The 19489-nt window shown below is 37.6% G+C and overlaps 1 protein-coding gene across 2 annotated transcripts in view; it reads right to left on the bottom strand.

Moving 5' to 3' along the window:
• The window catches only part of TOP2B (topoisomerase (DNA) II beta), a 59153-nt gene that overhangs the window by 39295 nt on the left and 369 nt on the right, over positions 1 to 19489 (bottom strand). For both annotated transcript variants that reach the window (XM_017732104.1, XM_017732105.1), the window contains exons 2-3: positions 2394 to 2567; positions 1610 to 1700 (exon numbers count right to left, since the gene is read on the bottom strand). In XM_017732104.1, coding sequence (XP_017587593.1) covers positions 1610 to 1700; positions 2394 to 2549 — 247 coding nt within the window. In that variant the 5' untranslated portion in view covers positions 2550 to 2567. The remainder of the gene's footprint in view (positions 1 to 1609; positions 1701 to 2393; positions 2568 to 19489) is intronic.

Raw genomic sequence — 19489 nt, 5'->3', positions numbered from 1 at the left:
CATGCATCACCAGACCAGTTTACAAATTGAAACCCACCAAAAAAGTCACATCCATTAGGGAGTGTTTTGACTGCAGCAAAAGTTCTCTCTAAAGAGCCTGTGAGACTTTTAACTAACAGTCTACACAGTTTAGGATGAAAATAAGGGTAATTGGAAATTAACATTTGATCAGAATTTAATTAAACTGCACCGCCGTGTATACAAACTACAGAAAGCAGAAATGCAACTGTGGCCACTAAACATGAAAACACATTACAGTCATTTTCAGCATCCAGTGATGATCCATCTCATCATCCGTGAAACAGATAAAGGTAAAACCCCAAATCATCAAAGTACACCAACTCTATCTAAACAGCTGACAAGGACCTCAATTTAAGATCAGATATTTCAAGGTGCTTTTGCTAAAATCATGAAGTGCAGTTTAATTCAAAACCATGCATAGTTAAAATGTCCCATTTTCATAAGGTTATTACACTGACCCCTAGCTCTCAAACCACACTCTCTGGAGCACTTATTAGTGCTACATAAAGCAGCAATAAGCCATGAAGTACTACAATAATGACAGGATAGTCATCTTCCTTTTGAAGAGGACAATGTGGAAGGACTCTCCCTAACATGAAAAGCCAAAAAAAATCAGATTTATGAGGCACCACTCAAAACAGAAGTGATTAAAGGTTTTCATTTCCGTGTTTATCAAATTAAGTAATAAGTTAAAAATAATATAAAAAAATTAAACTAGCATTCTTTTCCACCTGGTAAAGATATAGTCTTTATTGCCTCAAAGAGAGTAATGCTGTAAAACATAGTTCTAGAGATGTGGAGAAGTTGTGAACCTCATGAAGGTCACAACAAAATTGACCTCAGTAGACCATAATTTAATTCATGAGGTAATCCTACCAATCCTTACAACAGAACTTCATAAAAGCTGAAGCCCAGGATTTCATGTCAATTAAGCCAAAATACCAGTTCAGCAGACAGTACAGTATTCAGATACTCCACATCTCTACTGCTGATTAGTATGTGCCTTTCACCAATAGAACATCATCAACCAGTAAGTCACAGTAACTCAGAATTTTGACAAAATTTCCTAAAAATAGTTTTTTTGTGCCTCAGTCATAGTCCTTTTTAATGGCAGTATGATACTTATTTATTTTAAAACTGTCAGAAGTCTAGAAATTATCCATGAAAACTACCATCATTATCCCTCTGTACAGAAGGAGGAAGTTTTAATGATTGATGAAAGGATGATGTAAGTGAACACTCAGACCATTCAGAAGTTGCATTCTTTCAGAGGAATATTCTTCTTTCAAATGCCACTTAAAACTGTAGCCCTAATAGACTTCACAGATTAAAAATCAAGTAACAATATTGATCATAAAAATAATCTAGTTTGGACATTCAGGAACAAATATTTAGATTTTTTTACAAGTTCAGCTGAAAACTCTTCCCTTTTAAACTGTTCCGGAAGACACTAGATTTTTATGCCCTATAGTTTAGCGGGACTCAAGTGTGTGATTTAAACTCAGATACAATTTGATGTACTTTGAGAGCACTCAGAAAAGCTTGTACTCCATAATGCTAAGGCAGTATTATTGCTAAAAATACTTACCAAGGATTTCATCAAAGATCTTGTACAAGCCTGGAACAAAGGTAACTTCTCTGCAATTCATTCCTACATCTTCATCATAAACCCACATTAACTACATGTAAACAAAATAAAATAAAAGTATTTACTGTCTTGATAAACCAGCCTATGATTCTGTAAGATCTATTTCCTTCAGGAACTTTCCTCTTACAGTCTGATTACTCCAGCCATTCAAGACAAGAGCAGAAGTCCGCAAAAATTACAACTGTACCCACAAAGAATTCCATAATGAAAATCCATTATTTCTGCTTGGTGGGGAACTGCCAACAGTACAGACAGTGAAGTTCAAACCAATTTGCAACTTCACTAAAACAGCTGAAGAAAGTGCCAGCAGGAGGCTTAAAGTCTCTGTTCTCTACCGAAACAAACAGACCAAAGCATTTTTGGACCTACAACAAATGCTACTTGCAAATATGCATACATATGTGTGTGCATATCGGCATGTTTGTGTGCACAGGTTTACACACACATAACTGTCTGTTTACACACATACGTGTGTGCTTGTGTTTTGACTGGATTTCAATATTTTTTGATCGTATCTTTTCAGATGAACCAAGTACTCAATGCCTTAAAGCAAGTCTTATCTCATCCCTTTCCTACACATGCGTACATAAACAAGACCACAGTTTTTAACTTTATAATTCAGAATGCTGAGAAAAACAGAGATGCATCTATTTAATAGCCAGAATAGATATTTCCTCATTAAAACAACAAAAACCATTAAGACTGTAAATTTAGTGACACTTACCTGAGTTAAGGGTTCAACTGACCCAATGTAAGTATCTGGACGGAGGAGGATGTGCTCAAGCTGAGTCTTTTTCTGATAAACTCTCTCAACAGACATCTTCTTTGAAGTGTCATTTTTATTAATGCTTTCTGAGTCTTCCTTTTTTGAAGCATTCATCTGATTATCAAATAATGTCTAAAAAACCAAACCAAACCAACAATCAACCTCATTCAACCTGTCACTCTTGAGATATAAACAAAATCTGACAGAGATTTAAATTACAATCAAAATTTGTCATGTAATTTAAATGTTAAGTTTTCAGATGTATTAAGATAAAGCTATCCCTGCAACAGAGAAAAATCAACTGATTACATGACAGATCCTTAACAAATTGTAGCATATTCAAACTTTAGCAATTTACTAAGCACAATAAACCAAAATAAGGAAACAACAGTACAAAAGGCAGCCATCTCTTCAGGTTAAGTATTTATAACATCCATTTTGTGCATAAGCATTTGAGTCCAAACCACTGAATACTGCTCTAAAATGATAACAGCAGTACTACACTTATACATTATAGTCTGGACAATTCAATCAGCAGGACTTCAGGAACACAGTAATGCCTCTCCTATTGGCTTTTCAATTACTATAATTTACATTCTCTACTGAAGTGATTAAACCTGACACAATCCCAGAACGCTTTATGGTGAAAGGAGAGACACTACTTACAAGAGCATGTAGGGGAATGACAAGGGGAAATGGCTTCAAACTGAAAGAGTAGGTTTAGATGACATATTAGGAGACATTCTTTACTGTGAGGGTGATGAGGCACTGGAACAGGGTGCCCAGAGAAGCTGTGGACACCCATCCCTGGCTGTGTTCAAGACCAGGTTGGATGGGGCTTTGAACAACCTGGTCTAGTGGAAGGTGTCCCTGCCCATGGCAGAGGGGTTAGAACTAGATGATCTTTAAGGTCTCCTCCAACCCAGGTCATTCTGTGATTCTATGAAATAGTCTACGGACTATGAAAAGAGAAAATCACATAGGCTAATGCTGGAATTTAAACAGAATTCAAGACTAATATATCTGGATTTTATGAAAAATACCTTTTAGAACAGTTTTATGGTAAACTAACCCACTTTGGGGTGGGGAGTGAGGTGGGATACAGAGATTTGTTGCACTTTTATCAAATTTTTTCCTGATAAATACCTCCTTGCCATTAAATGAAAACCACTTAAAAGAAAAGGTTAAAATTTCAGAACAACCAAATATAGAATAGCCCTATTCTGAGACAGTAAAAGCATATATACAAAGAGACTAGTAATTTTACAGTATGCATTCCTGTCTGTAAACTGAAATGATTTTAATCATCTTTAAAATGCCAATAAATGTAACTTTAACTCACATGATTTATTTGCCTGGCTAGAAGACCTAAGAAATTCCGTCCCCACCCACCCAGTACCTGAAAGAGCCTCCTTCTCTCAGAGGGGTTTTATCAACTCTGAAGCAGGTGTTACATGACCAGTAAAAACCACCACCAGATAAATAATGAGGACAAAACCCACTTGCCACTCAGGTAAATTTTTTCCCTCTCATTTAGCTGTTTCCAGTATGTGTCCATATAAAGTAAATACAGGCTAAACTCTAACCCTCAATTAACCAGTCATCCTGCAAATTTTGTGGCCAAAAGGAAGTGTAATCACTTCTCCTTCAATCTAGCTTTTGTTGCAGCCTCGGATAGCACTGAAAGCAAAGGCTAAGAAAGCATATAAATCCATAGGAAAAAGGAGTAAAGGATACTGAACTCACACGAACAACTTCAGCAGAATCAAAAAGGCCAAACACCAACCTATAGCACACAATTCTCCACATATTAATCCCATTTATCTTCTCCAGCTTCTAGTACTCAGGCTTTGATGCCTCTACACCTCCCCCCACCCAGCCCAGCCGGCACAAGAATAAAGGGAAATTACCTTTCTATTCCAGATTTAGAGATCACATTTTTCTAGTTTATTTATGGAAATTCTAGGAAACACACTTCCAGAGACACACTTTGAGACAAGCAGATTGTGTGCACCAGTGACGACAATAACCAGCTATTTGGACATGAGTAAACCTGAACATGCCAAATGAGACTAAAATTCTCTATTGCCTACTCCTGTATCTGACAGCATCTAGAGGAAAAGGGGAAAGAACCCAGGAAACCTCACAAGCTGGCACCAGGATTACACACAGCAGAGTTGGAACCACAATGACTATTCTTCTGGAGTCTGTCTCATTTTCTGCCAAACAGGGAAGTTGCAAATTCACATATGTGATTAGAGGGCTTTGGTAATCCAAGTTAATTTAGCCTTCACAGTTATTTGGTCTTAAACTGTGATAACCCTGTCACCATCACCCTAAAAATATTAGCTATGGATCAACTAAGCAAGCAGAAAAGGAACAGAACATTACAAATAGACACATTAAACTGATACATACATGGAAGAGGAGGAATGAGCACTGTTACTAAAGAAGCATTACCAATAGTTGCAACATAATTTTTCATTGAAGTAGTTCTGTGAATGATGTCCAGGCTTCCAAAGAGTTTCACTGTACACATATATAAGTACTTTTTATTTTATTACCATCTTTGACATCATATTCATAGGAATTACCCTTAGCTCACTTACTGGTCCCACAGCTCTGTTAACACTGTTTTACTACGTGCGCTTGTTCTAAAGGGACCAGTGACTAGCAGGAAAATAACGTGATACTTCTCAGATGAAATAAGTGTTGGAAAAAAATGGAAGACGGGAGATGCAATTCATATGGAAAGCAAAAGAATTCCAGGTGCAAAGACCACCAGAATCTTGCTCAAACAGAACTGTTTCATTTGCTCCCAATTCTTAGGCTTTAAGAAGTTTTTACAGTCAGGGAAGTATGTGAAGGGCAGTTACCACATGCCAACTCTTCAGCTGACGTGTACATCAGTATTGCATTCTTAGGACTCCAAAATCCTTCTACTCATTCAGCATGGGAGGACTGGGGTCTAACCACACATCACAACTCAGCAAACACATGAACACAAAGTAAGAACTCAAATCTTAGCCTAAAAAATTTAGGCTACAATTCTCCTATCTCCAACAGCAAAAATGTTATGGAACGAGTAAGAGTCAGAAGATTAGAAGAAGTCCATTTTATTGTGACTGAGTAACTCTAGAATGTGAAAAATTACTACAGAACAGAATAATTGGGAAGGCATTCCTACAACACAATGCTAGGAAACACATTTCTGCTTTACAGTGAAAGTCTTACTGACAGTTTGGAGGAGTTTATACTTTCTAATTTATCAGTAATAAATGTAGATTATCAAAACTATCTTCTGTTGAGATGCTACTTTGAAATTGCTGTCACATTGACACACAAGGGAGGTCACAACTAAACAGACACAGCTGCCTAAAAAGAGTTAGCCCTGCAGAAGTGTCCCTTCTTGGGGACACATAAGGTTTGATGTAGCCCAGCATTAGTAAGGGTCTTCTGTTACTGTACTCTCTGGGACACCTATTTATAACACACTCATTGGAACATGATAATGTATGATTTAAGAAGGGAGAAAAAATACACAAAGGATCAGCATAACATTTTCCTTCTGGTCAATGATTTTTTTTTAAAAAAGAAGAGGAAAAAAGTAGTCTTACAGAACTTTTAATGGTATAGTTTTTATTAAGACATCACAAAGTATGCCCAACTTAAATGTTCACTTCATTGTCATAGAGAAGGACAGACTTTATTAATGATGTATGATTTTATTCATACAATACTCCAAGTATCATACACATTCTGTATGCAAAAAAGCCTCATGTAATAAACATTCAGAATTTATTTAACATGTTACTGAAACACAAGCATAAAAGCAAAATCCCAAAAGTATTCAACTATACAAACAAGTGTTATTATGCAGGTATACAAGGATCAGGAGTCCACAGAACTGCACTTTCCCAGACCAAGCATTTTGGGCCATGCTGTACTCAAAAAATCAATTCTGAATCTCTGTATCTCCGTCTCAAATGGACATTTTTAGAGTTCAAGTGATGCTTAGAACTCATTCCAAAAAAAAAAAAAAAAAAAAAGAAAATCTTCATCACCAAACACAGGATAGAGATCTATGGACACAAACATCCTCCACAGTCTTCCCATTATGTGTTCCTTGATAACTTTAAAAAAAACCCAACAAAATAAAATTTAAGTGTTTTCAACTTCTGAATTCCTACTACTTAAAATACAAATAAATGCAGTAGGAAAGTCCTCTCCCCCCCCCTTTTTTTTTTTTTTTTTTTTTAAACTGGGCAAGCACTTAACCACAGTGCTGTTTAACTGACAATCCCTGCTGTATATTTTGGAATTGTCTCAAGAATGCCTTTTGTATTCTGTCCTGTATGAAAGATCTTCATATTGTTAAAGCTCCAATAACACTTCTCAAAACAGCACCAGCTGTTGTTTCATGAGAAAACCCCTAAAGAGAATTAACCAAGTGTCACAAAGGGCTTAAGTCTTCTGCTTCACAGTAAGACTGCTTTTTGCTTGTTTGTTTACAGGTTACCCAATGTTCAAGGTCTGCTTTGCGATTTTAATGTTGCCAATGTTTTTTTCTTTTTTTTTTTAGACACAGTGTATGACTTTCTCAATGTTCTTGTGACTTTCAAGACTTTACAGACTCTTATTAATCTTGTGGACTTTCTAACCCTCCAGACTGTTGACAAATATCCACATATGGGTAAGTCAGCAAGATGACCATGCTTAAGTAGTTTGAAAGGTACAACCTATTGCACTGGTCATCCTTCTTCAAAGACATGCAGTCATACTTCATACAATGACCCCTGATGGTGCCAGCTTCCTACATGCTCTTAAACACAGCACAGTGACAACTGGATAGAAAAGCCCCAATTTTCAGGTGACAGCAATTGCTGCACAGGTTACTACATCACAACTACTGTGCATGCCATCATAACCAGGTCTTATCATGGCAACTGCTTTCCCCAGGTTGATTGCAATGTCTGCAGAGCTTCCCTTCTGAAGTTGTTTTTGCCATGAATTTATCTAGTACTGTGTGAAAGCTGCAGCCATTCTTTCCTTTGGTGATCTCCAGAGTCAGAACCCAAGTGGCCGCTGATAGACAACAGTTTGGCAAAAAGGCTTTTACTGTCCACCTTCAACCCACGAACTCACATATTTTGCTTTCGCATCTTCTTTCTTCACATTTCGCCTTTTTTTTTTTCACGTTGTGTTCTCACCCATTTCTGTGTGTAACAAAGCATGTGTGACATCCACATTAAGTCAGAGATTTTTATTGCCTTTTTGTAATGAAAACGGGGTCATGTCATCTTCCTCTGCATTTTGAACCACCATGCTGAGTTTGGTTACTTAGGCTGCAAACAGCTGTACTTAATACAGCTAAATCTTAATACACACTTGATCTGGAGAGTTTGGCAGCACCAGAGAAAATCTATTCCTATCTAAATGCACAAAAACATGTAAAGCTACAACAAAGAAGGCAGGTTTCATCATCAGTTTCAATCTTGCCATAGCTGGAATATATATCCTTGGTCTGACTCCTTACTTTAAGTGAAAGCTTTACTTTTACTTAAGTAGATGAATTCCACACCATAGCAAGTCAAAAAACCTGAAGAGTGTTAATATTAATGTTAATGTTTCTCCCCACTTACACAAACCTAATTTTGTATTGGCCACTGTCATCTTCTCCTCCACTGCAAAATATCTCCATACAACAACACTAACAAACCATTTTTCTTTAGTCTGCCCATTCTTTCTTAACCCTATTAGGTGGCAAGAAATGGGCTCATTTTCTTCATTGGCAGACAAGCATAAATGAGCCTAGGAGAGAATATGTAGGTGAACAAGAAGTTTCCTTCCCTTTGGCTTTGTCTTTTCTGCCTTAACCTCATAAAACTACTCCATATAATGAATACTCCTGATACACACTCCTGAACAGGCAAATGCAGCCCTGGGACATAACAATTTAGAAAAGTACATGCCATGTGCCCTACATTTCCTTAAATAAAGTGTAGGATAAGCACATTTAGTGGGACAAGACAGTAAATTTTGAGTTTAATTAAGCTGTAAAACCTTGGGAGGGAGGTTAATTAAGTAATGAAATCCAGGGATTACAGTTCAAAACAAAACTATCTCTTCTGAAGGAGATATGCTATACCTTAAAAAAAAAAACCTGTAGAGGTACAATATGATAATTACTAGGGAATTCTACAGATAACATGCACTTGACTGTAGGGTATCATATATTGGATCATAATGGCCTCTTCTTGCCCTAGAAAAATACACAATGAATAAAATTTTACCTAAACATTTTGCAATCTTCCCAAAGAAAACTCTGGCTGAGAATACCTCCCACCATGAAAACAAAACTAGAGGGAGTTTGAAAATAAACCACTCTCCTGCTGTGTTTAACAAATGGTTGGGCTCTCCTGCCAAGATGAAAACACACAAAAGTAACAGTTCCCTCTTACCACAGCAAATTTCCATAGACTGCTGCATACCATTAGTGACATGAACTAAATCTATCACATCCTTCCCAAAGCTGATCATGGAAAGGAGTTCCTGGCATATTCACCCAGAACCAGTGAGACTAACACATTTGTTCATTTTAAATTCCTACTTTTTTTTTTAATCTTCTGATTCTGACACTTCACTCTGGACTCTGAAAGCATCATGTTACATAGAGCTTAGCAATGATTTGGTTATGGAATAGCTTCAGAATGGTCAGATTTCCCTACTATAGAAAACCAACAGTTACTTGCTGCCAAAAAGGAAAAATTCCTTCTTTCTTCCCTCCTCCATTCCTTATAGTGGAATCAAGTCCACCTCACAACAATCTGGTACAGAGACCAAACACAGCTTTTCCCTATTTTTCATTAACCAGAAGCAATCAGTTGTCCACTGGCTCACTTTTCTGAAAAAGCCTGCTAGAGAATCAGAAAAGTTAGTGGTGCAAGGAAAGGAGCAGAAACATACAGCTAGGAGGATATGGTTAAAAAAAATCCCACACTTTTCAACAGGTATTGCTAGATTGCTTAGCCGCACTAATGAAATGACACTCTTGGAACTGCAGAGCTTTATCTTCCTAGTCAATACCTAAACAACATAAAAGTAGCATCATTTTTATTTTAGGATTATTAATACACAACATAGAGGCACACCAGATTTAAATGAAAATTTACGGATTTGCTTTCTCCATTCTTTTTGAAGAGTAACAGCTTTGTGCAAATATGTCTGCTCACTGTAATTACTTCTGACCAGAAAATTATGTATATTGTTCTAAATATGAATTCACTTTCACTTATATTAAGTTCATACAGCAATAGTTATGCTTTAATTGGCATAGGCTTGTACACAATCAGCAATACATTCAGATCCTGATCTTTACTATGTTCTTTAAAAGCACGTGTCTAACATCTGCCCTTTCATGGTGACAACTAAATCGAATTTTATTGATAAATTTTTCTGTTGCTCTGAAGTTTTTTAGTTGTCTATCCACTGACAAGTTCTATTCCAATACTATCTTTTTTACTGCTCACACAGTATCAAAAAGTACATCCACGGATGATCTGGTAAACAGATTCATCTTCTAAGAATCTCTTATTTCCAGATAATATTCAGAGACAAACAAGGGGAAAAAGTACTCTAACAGAATAAGGAATTTATTAATGTTAAACTTTAAGACATCTTAGGACTGTTTTCTTACAGATTCTGACAGCAGTGGTCTTTGGAACCACTGGCTGAAGCCGTTTGATGACAGAATGACCAAATCTGTTTGGTCCACTGTTTCACCAGCCAACTCACACACAAGCCCGCCACTAGCCAAGAAATCAAAACGTTAGAGGTTCTGACAGCTGAACTTCAGGTTATCAGTGTCTGGCTGCACCTCTTTATAACTCAGTGTTTCCCACATCCTTGACCTTTTTTTAATACTTTACTGCATCACCAGTTTGAGCACTGTGGAAGTATTCCAGACTCTGAGCACATTTCCATTTCCCAGTTGCAAGGATTACTTGCCACAACCTGATAGATTCCTGTTTCTGAAAAACAAAATCTTTGAAGCCCATACAGGCTGTATGTCAAGTATCACATCCCTAGAACAGCACTGGGATATATCCTCCCAGATGCTCTGGGTTCTATGACCAGCTTGAACCCATATCCTACTGGAAGGTATTTTTTCTCTGCTGACTTATCTTCATTATTAACAAAAAAAGCTTTAGAAAAAACTTCAGGCAGGACTAAAGCAACATTCAAGGTGTTCAAGCTGCAAGACAGTGCATGAAGAGAACAAATCCAGCAGGGTAGTTTTTGAGCTCACGTTAGCTGGCACACATGAAGATTTTATCCTACACAGCACCCCAAACCCAGACTTTTCTGGTCAGGTTCAGGACTACCAGTCACACTACATCAGTAACAGAGGAGAGCCCAAATATCATTCAGAGGTTACTTATCCAATTGCACTCTTCAGTGGAAAGCAATCCTCTGCTGAACAAGAGAAGCAAATTCTTAAGCTCTCATGAATGTAACAGCTATCAGTATATTAGGATTTATTTATAATAACATAGCTTTATGTTATTTGCCTGTCTACCTTGCATTGAAATACTAAATCACCTTCACTGTGATACATGGGGTTTTCATACCTTAGTACACATGGTGCCCTAAGGAGGAATGCAATATGATCAGTAGAAACTATTAGAAGTCTTCTCCCTGGAACCTTTAACAGAACAGCAGTAGCAACGTATTCACTTAACACAAAACACTACGCAAATTAAAATTAACGAGCTTTTTGCTTTTAAGAAACTGTCCCGAATATTGAACAAGCTCTGTACATTCACACCACAGTTTGCTCCACTCTAAAATCTATTTTTTTATAATTAGAAGTACCTAGGGTAACACAGCCACATTTTCTGGTATTCTCTAGTTTCCAAAACTATTTTTTTCTGCCATATTAAAATAAATATGAATCCAGTGTTCCTTACAAAAAAGTAGCTTGAGTTTAACTGCTCAGCTCCTACTATGCAACATCTACTCCTCCTCTGGAGACTTTACAAGTCTTGAAATGTTTTAGAAGCCTCATAAATATACTACACTTTCTAGTCTCAATTCTGTAGTAAACTCCATGAGAAAGGAACAGAGGGTTGGTGTTCAGACATTTACAGCAATTCAGAAGGAGGAAAACAGAGGCATCAATGAGTCAATAAAGCCTTAATACTGTTCCAAATCTCCCCTCTCTTCCTCAGCCACTCATCCTCCCACAACAACATTCCTACAGAAGTCATTAGGAAAAGTCTTTCAGGATTGTTCACTAAAAGTGCTGACAATCTTGAAGATCATCAAAACTCTACCCTTTAATTTGCAATTTAAGAATTGTGTCTTGGCAGGCAGAAGAATCCACCTCTCCATAAAAGGTACCATATAAAAGACTCATAAAACAGCTTCAAATATATTTTGAGATTAATTTTTAAATTGTTTTGCATTTTCATCACCTTTCTGTTACCTGACATGCATGTTTGTCACTCAGCTGGCAAAGAGGAAAGTCTACATGGCATATTCTGAAAGATTTAACTAGTATCAGGAAGTGCAGGTCAACATGATACAACTTGAGGTTTGTTTTCTCTCAAGCATCTGGACCACCTCCCTCCCTTCTCCACTAGCAAACAAGCATGGAACTTCTTCCTCCACCCCCAGCCAATTTCTCACATGCTTTTACAGTCTCCTATTTGTGGTTTTAAGAAAAACCCTCTTCTGGGTCTACCTAATAACAAAATAGAGTAACTGCCTCACTTCTTGCTACGGCTCTCCTCCAAGTAACTTGCCTCCATTTTAATCCAAGATTGTGAAATGACACCTCAAAGTTTTCATGATGATGCTGTAATACAAGAATGGTGGAAAACACTAAGTTAGGATCACTAAACAGAGTATGACAAAAAACACTACCTCAGCCAACAAAAAGCTCTGTGCTGATGCATGGAGTAACAGCCTGAATGACTTCAGGTAGCAGAACTCTCTGTATCAGCTGGACTGAGACAATGTTATTTTTCCCCAGACAACTTGCCACTCCTGTACCTTTATATCGTGACACACAACTACCAAGGGAATAAATACAGGACTGAAATGCTCACACACTACTTCACTATCTTCCCTAAAAACTCCAGATGGCCCAGAGCTATCAGGCATTACACAGCTGGAAAAATCTCCAGGGAAACTCACACTACCCATTTCTTAAAAGTAAAGATGCCCTGCTTAGGGGATGACCCCAGAATTCTAACTGCTCTTATGGAAACATTACATATCAAGTTATCTGGTTGCAAGAGCTTTTTTTTTTTTTTACTATTTTTTTCCTCTGCTTTATCTCAGCTTCTTTTGATTTATAGGAAAATAACTTCTCAATGTTATCTCATGGGTACTGTATTTTGTCATGACAAGAAAATATTTTGCTCTCTCCTTAAAGATTCCTTCACAGATTGAGAAAGCCGGTGTGAGTTTTTGGCACCTCACTAAGGTAGACATTTGCCCAGTTTTTCATACATTTTTTCTTTGCACAACTTTCCGATGTCTTAAAGAAGGAACAGGAAGCTCAAGACTAACCAGGCCCACTAAATCACTAAAAAAGAGCAAAAATAAATCAGCACCTCGTCAAGATACGTGGTGTCCACAAAAGGCAGACAGTTTAATATCTCAACTCCAATTCTACTTCACAAATCAGGAAAAAAACCCATAGTAGAATAAGCACTTTAATCCTCTTTTACATGTCTCTCTCTCTCTTTTTTTTTTTTTTTCCTTTAAGGTAGCTTTTTAAATTATGTCCAAAGGAAAATATAGATCTGATGTTTAGGTCTGAACCTTTCAGAAATGTTCTAGCTCAGGCAGATTTTACACTAACTTTGCTAACACCCTTTTTTCTTAGTTGCTGAAAAAAACCCACTGAAATTGCTAGATGTGGATAGTGTAACAAATACACAGATTTATCACCTTCACAAAATTAAAAAAAAAAAATAGAAATAGTACTTTACTTTCAGTGGCAAACTGTATTTCTATGTAAATTGGAATTGCGTTAAGACACAGACAGGATATTAAAATAGCTTTATTAAATGGAACTAGATGAGCTGATATTATATCAAGTTAACAATGCACTTCAAAACACAACTTAAAAGGACTTAGTTCGTAAGAGTAAAAGCATTTACAATCACACTGAAATTTTAAAAATAGCAGATCTGATGCTCACTTGTCAAGGGGGGAAGGAATATTTCCCTGCTTTTCACACCAAACTTTTGAGTACTCATTACTGAAACACCTGAAGAAAATGGCTAGGAAACTCTTTTGAATAAAAATTACTAAGAGCTGGTTTATCACTTCAAGTATCAGGAACAGCTTTCTTCTATATTTGCAACACATATATTTGGTGTTTGATCTTGACACCTTGTTTTTGTTGCTAGAACTTAAAATATGCTTCAAATCTTAGTATTTATTCTCAAAGTTATGTAATAATATTTTATATGCCTTAACTTAGTATTTACTTTAAATCTGAAATACTAGCCTGAAAATACATTCTTCCAAAAATATATGGGTTCCAATTCAAGTACTTGAGAAGACACCACTATGTTTCTAAGCACACAATTTTCAAAACAGGCTTCTTCACACACTTATACACATTTAGAGCTATGTATTTTTTGCTCAATTTGCTTTTTAAAACTTTCAAAGCACCTATTTAATGCCGAATAATATTTTCACTGTGGGTGGCTTGCAAGAGATTTACTGTTTCAAATGAGGAAAATGAAGTTTTCTTAGACAGTTTTCATTCTTAAGTTTTCTCTATATAATCTGTTATATATATATATAAAAAACTCACTCCCAGGGATGAAATCGCTCACATCCATCAGGTATGAATCACCTGTGCTGCTTTTCATTACTTGAAATATAAACATGCGTTTGCAGACTGCCTTTGCACATAGACATACAAGAGAGTTTAGATGCAAGGTAAAAGCCTACTTCTGGAAAAACAAAGTCAATGAAAATGAAATACTAAATTTAATCAGTAATTTTTTCAGACCTAAGCTGTCTATTTTAGACCACTTACATGTTCTTTTATTTGGAAAGGTTATTTTATCTGTTCAAATAAAGTAATTCGTTACTTACTCTTTAATACAGCACAGGCATCTTAGAAATTAAATGTACACACACACACAGAAATCTACATGGGTCGAACATTAACAGAGGACACGCGCTTGAACATACACCTTTCCCCACCAAACACCTAAAGTAATTGCCCACAAACCTTTCAAAATCAATTCCCCTCCCAAACCCTGAGATACATATTCCTGCCTAGACTTGGTTATAATTTAGCTGCCCACTCCTATGCATTCATCACTCTTTCACCTATGCTAGAACGAGGTTTCCCCCCAGCTCAGAATACAGAGGGTGCAGATGCACGTACTGAGCTGTGGGACTGGCTCAGCTGCCGTCAAAGACGTAGCCCCGATCCTGTTCCAGCACCAAGCCTCCACTTGATATCACCTCTATCTCTTCTTTGATCCTGCATTATTCAGCATTCTGAAAAGGAGAAGACTGGACAACAAAAGTATTTAATGAATGGTGGTGTGGAGGGTAGAGGATAAGAAGCAACCACTCTTTTTTTGGCAGGCAAACCAAAACATCTGAGGAATCCCTCTTCAGAACTATTGTGTCTGACTCACCCATCTGAGCCACAAGCATTTCTCTCTGGTGCTAGAATATCCAGGAGACTCATGACATCTCTTTTCAGCACTGCTCCCTTAAGGGCAGCAGAATCAGAAATACAACAAGACCAGAAGGGAATGCTGCTTCCCTCAACTGTTGGGTATAACTATATAGCTCAAAGCCTACAAAACACATTCTGTTTAGTAAAAGTAAATATTAATATATTAGGGCAAGTATTTCAGGTCTGACCTTCCTTTCATTGTATAACTGTGAAAAAAGGAGGGGGAGGGAGGGGAAGAACACGCCGGACAAAAAACCTCCCAATCCTCTGGTCACCGTAACAGCGACAGACAGACACCCATCTAAAGCAAGAGAAGAGCACTGGAACAAGGCTTGGCAACAGCACAAGACCTTTCCCCCGCCCCCCTCCTGCTCCGTAGACACCACAGCGTAGCAGAGGAAAGATAAGACAAACTAACAGCGCATGTAACAACTGTCACATATGTGACAACTGTGTCCCAGCCCGGCTTCAGCCAGCGGAGAAACAGAAGGCCTGATCCAGATAAAGAAATGGAAAGAACAGAAAGCTAACTCTGAGCTTTAACATGGGCCCGGAGAGGCAACTAAAGAGGTCTAAAGGACTCGGGAGTAGGAACTTCATCCACTTACTCTTTCTTTGTAATGAATAGCATAGTAATAAACAGCAATAAAAAGGACAAAGGACTATTTACCCTTGCTTCACCTCCAGGACAGTATGCTTATTTCTAAAAACAGAAGATTTGATTAGAATTTGGTCATATTAATGAACCATATCTGCCAACTGTTTGTCGTTCAGGCAGGACAATATCCTGATACCCTATAGATATGGACCTGTGATAGAGCAGTAACAGTGCAACTCTTGGGCATGCTGTCATATCCCAACACTCTCCCTCCAAGCACTATACTGGGAGAAGAAGGGAATTCCTGTGTTGCCCCCATCCAAAAGCCCCTGCTCCCAAATCAGACGAATGGTCAAAAAGCTCAGTGTAACAGTGATGGGCAGATCCCTGGGGCAGGAGAGATCCAGTTCAGATTTCAGATGCATAAAACCTACCCATAAAGTTAGAAACCACCCAGTGCAGGAACCATAACCAGTGAATTATGGCACATCAGTAGAAGTTATCGGACATTTTTCAAGAGGAAGACTTGTTTTAATCCTCTTTAATTAAAAGCCAAATGAAACTGAAAGTCATCCCTTTATTACAGTTAAAACTATTTGATTTCAAATGAAACAATAAAAGAAAGACAAGGCTGGTTCTTTTCACTTACCAATGTACACATCTATTGTATTTATTCAAACAAGTATAACCCAAATATATGCAATATTTCCATCTGTTAGTAACACACCTTATTTCCTTTCTGCTCCATTCAAGGAGCAGATATTAATGGTATTTTTTTAAAAGAGAAGTCACATGAACACTCAGCACATATTCACTTTAAGCTAGCATTTCCTAGAGCTGAAACATGTCCCTTTTACCAAGGACAGGAAAATGGAAGTGGTGTTCAAAGCTCTAAATTATTATCAGTAGTCTCAGCTTCCATTTATCAGGTTCATGTAGCTCTTAGGGTCAAGAAGAAACTCTTGAAAACACTGACAGAAGTAAGTGATTAAACGTTGCTTGTTTGAAATACTCAGTTTTGTGAGCATTACCATTGTATCAGAACCAATGCACTTCAGAGCATTACTTGCAACGGCTTTGCCTTCACTATAAAAGGCATATTTATAAAAAAAGATTAAGTGCTATTACTGTACCATTACAATTCATGTTCTGTAGTTCCTAAACACAGAGGCTGAAGAATTATTTCTTTTGTTCAAAGTAAGTTTTTCTAGCATTAGAAAATGCCATTACATTTCACCAATGAAAACTCTTCTAGTTACAAATCCATGCTTTTATAACTAACTCTTAATACAACTTAGCACTTCTGTGAGCGACACGTGGAGATCACCCACCAAAAGTAATTTATATCACTCTGTTGGTCAAAACTCCACCTTCTACCAACTACTAGAGTGCAGAGCTGCAAGTTGGTTTCAGAAAATCATCAACGAGACCAAGAAAAAAAAAAGCTATTAAAAAACCAAATAAGTACATTTTATAAATCAGAGGTTATCTTGGTTTGTCTTCAGTTAAATAATGCTAAATCATTTTCCCAGTAAATATTTTCAGTTTTTATACTCTCATGTGTCCCCAACACTGATAATTGTGCCTGCTTACCAGCTAATTAGTTATATTTCTTCAAGTCCTGTTACAGCTGAAAACACAGAGGACTTGCTGTTTGTGTCCATAAACATTTAATTCCTTTTGCTTTTAAAAGTAAAAGTAGGTTATCACCTGATGCTTGTATGATGTCTCGTTATGGAATTCACTCTAGGGCAAATTCTCTATCGTAGGAAGTACCTTTCCTTTTTCACAACTCCATGTAATTCTTTCCTACCTACAAGCATGCTCTTTGAATCACACCCAAAGCTGAAGTTACACACACAGCTCTTCACTAAAATGGGAGCAACTAGGTTATGTACACAGGATCTGCTAGTTTGCAACATAAATTAACATCCCACCAAGTTTTAAATGTTTCCTCATCTTTAGGGCCAGACTTTCTTCTGTTATCCTTCAATTGTTTAACTCGTGGTCTTATTAAGAAACCACAAACTACAGAGACTACATTACTCAGACAGAGAAGCATTCTAGTGGTTTCAACACACTAGCAAGAACTCTAAAGAAATCAAGGTGGTTTCAAAACGACCTACAACCAAACTGCAAGTGGTTGCATATCCAGCAGATATATGGCAAGCAGATTAAAGCCAGACAGCTGAAACTATTCTGTCCCTACTTCTGTACCTCTCACCCTCAAGGACAGCATATGATCATCCACAAATGAACCACCACCTAAACCAACATATTTTTCAGCCTGGCACACTGGCCATGGCCCCATCCACTTCAGTATTAGAACAATACTGTTCTTTTGTATGCCAGTGTTCTACAGCTGGCATGGAACAGGTCTGGCTTTAGGAGCTGGCTCAGAAATCTTTTTAAATCTTTTAAAATGCACATGAGAGAAAGAAAGAATGTCCCACTGTTTTCTGAAAAAATAAATGAACACAATTGAACTGAGAAAAACACTTTTAACTTTTACTGCTTTTAGAGAACGAAAAGTTTGATCATTTCCAGTTGTAGGAATCTGTTGACTCACCATAATTTCAACCCCATTACATTTAAGAACATGTTTCATTAAAAATGCCTATTCAGTAATTTTCACACTTCATTCTGCAGCTTTCTGTATGAGCTGTAAAACTTTCAATTACTTGGTCGAACCTAGATGGTAAAAATCTTAATTCTGAAGAGCCATCCAAAGACCACAGCTGATAAAGATCACAAAGTATTGCAGAAAGAAATGAGAGTAATTTTAGCTTTTCAACTTAGGGCTGTTCCCATGTCTAAACTGTCTAATTTCAAGTGGCACACCCAGAAACTTGCACATTTTTTTATATACCTTTCCATGCTGCCACCTTCATAAAACTAAAGAGAATTACCGGCATAAAATGCAGTAATTAGAGCCATGGAAATAGTCCACCATCAGAACACACAGGATTTGTTCACTCCAATAGTACTTCTTTACAGCTCCAAGATGTAGAAGGACACAAGAATGAGTTTACTGTTACCCTCTTTAGCAAGACTTGTTAGAAGTTCCTACCTCTGTGATGCACATGTATTTGATTAAAGATACTTCACCGCCTATCAATAAAGATACAGTGTCTTCTGCTTAAACATTAAAGAAGTTACCCCTCTATGTTGAACAAGAGAAAGGCAGGGGAGTTACTGATTGGTTGAACCAGACCCCTTCAGGTCACCTTTGCTCCTCCTTCCTCTCAGGTCTCACCAAAACCTGAGAGCATCCACTGTTACTACAGACGGGGAGAGCACCTCTGCACTGGGAGCCAGGGCTTGAACTCTCAAAGGACTATAAGGAGGCTCAAAAGAATTCACCAGTTCTGGAGTCAGTTATAACCAGCACTTTCTCTAATCTTAATACTTCCAACCAATCCACGAAAGGCAGTAAAACACCCCCTCTTAGGTCTGCTAGAGCTACAACTTCTGGAAGATGATGAAGTTGAATGCCAAGATGGAAGAGCAAGCACACAGCTCCTGCTCCCTGTCCCTGAAATTTGGGAACTTCAGGTGTTGCCCTTTCACGCAGCTAGAAAAGAAAATGGGATCAACACAGAGCCCCTCTGCTAGCCCGCAAAGGCTTTGCTCTAGGAACAAGACGCAACACCTGCAACTCTGGCGGGACAGACAGACCACATCTCGCTGTGGAGGACAGCGACTTCAAGACAGCCCTGATGATCCACC

The sequence above is a fragment of the Corvus brachyrhynchos genome, unplaced genomic scaffold (genome assembly GCF_000691975.1).
Source record: "Corvus brachyrhynchos isolate BGI_N302 unplaced genomic scaffold, ASM69197v1 scaffold53, whole genome shotgun sequence".
In the NCBI taxonomy this organism is placed as follows: domain Eukaryota; kingdom Metazoa; phylum Chordata; class Aves; order Passeriformes; family Corvidae; genus Corvus; species Corvus brachyrhynchos.
Note: the sequence above shows the minus strand (reverse complement) of the source record. Positions and strands in the feature narration are given on the sequence as shown.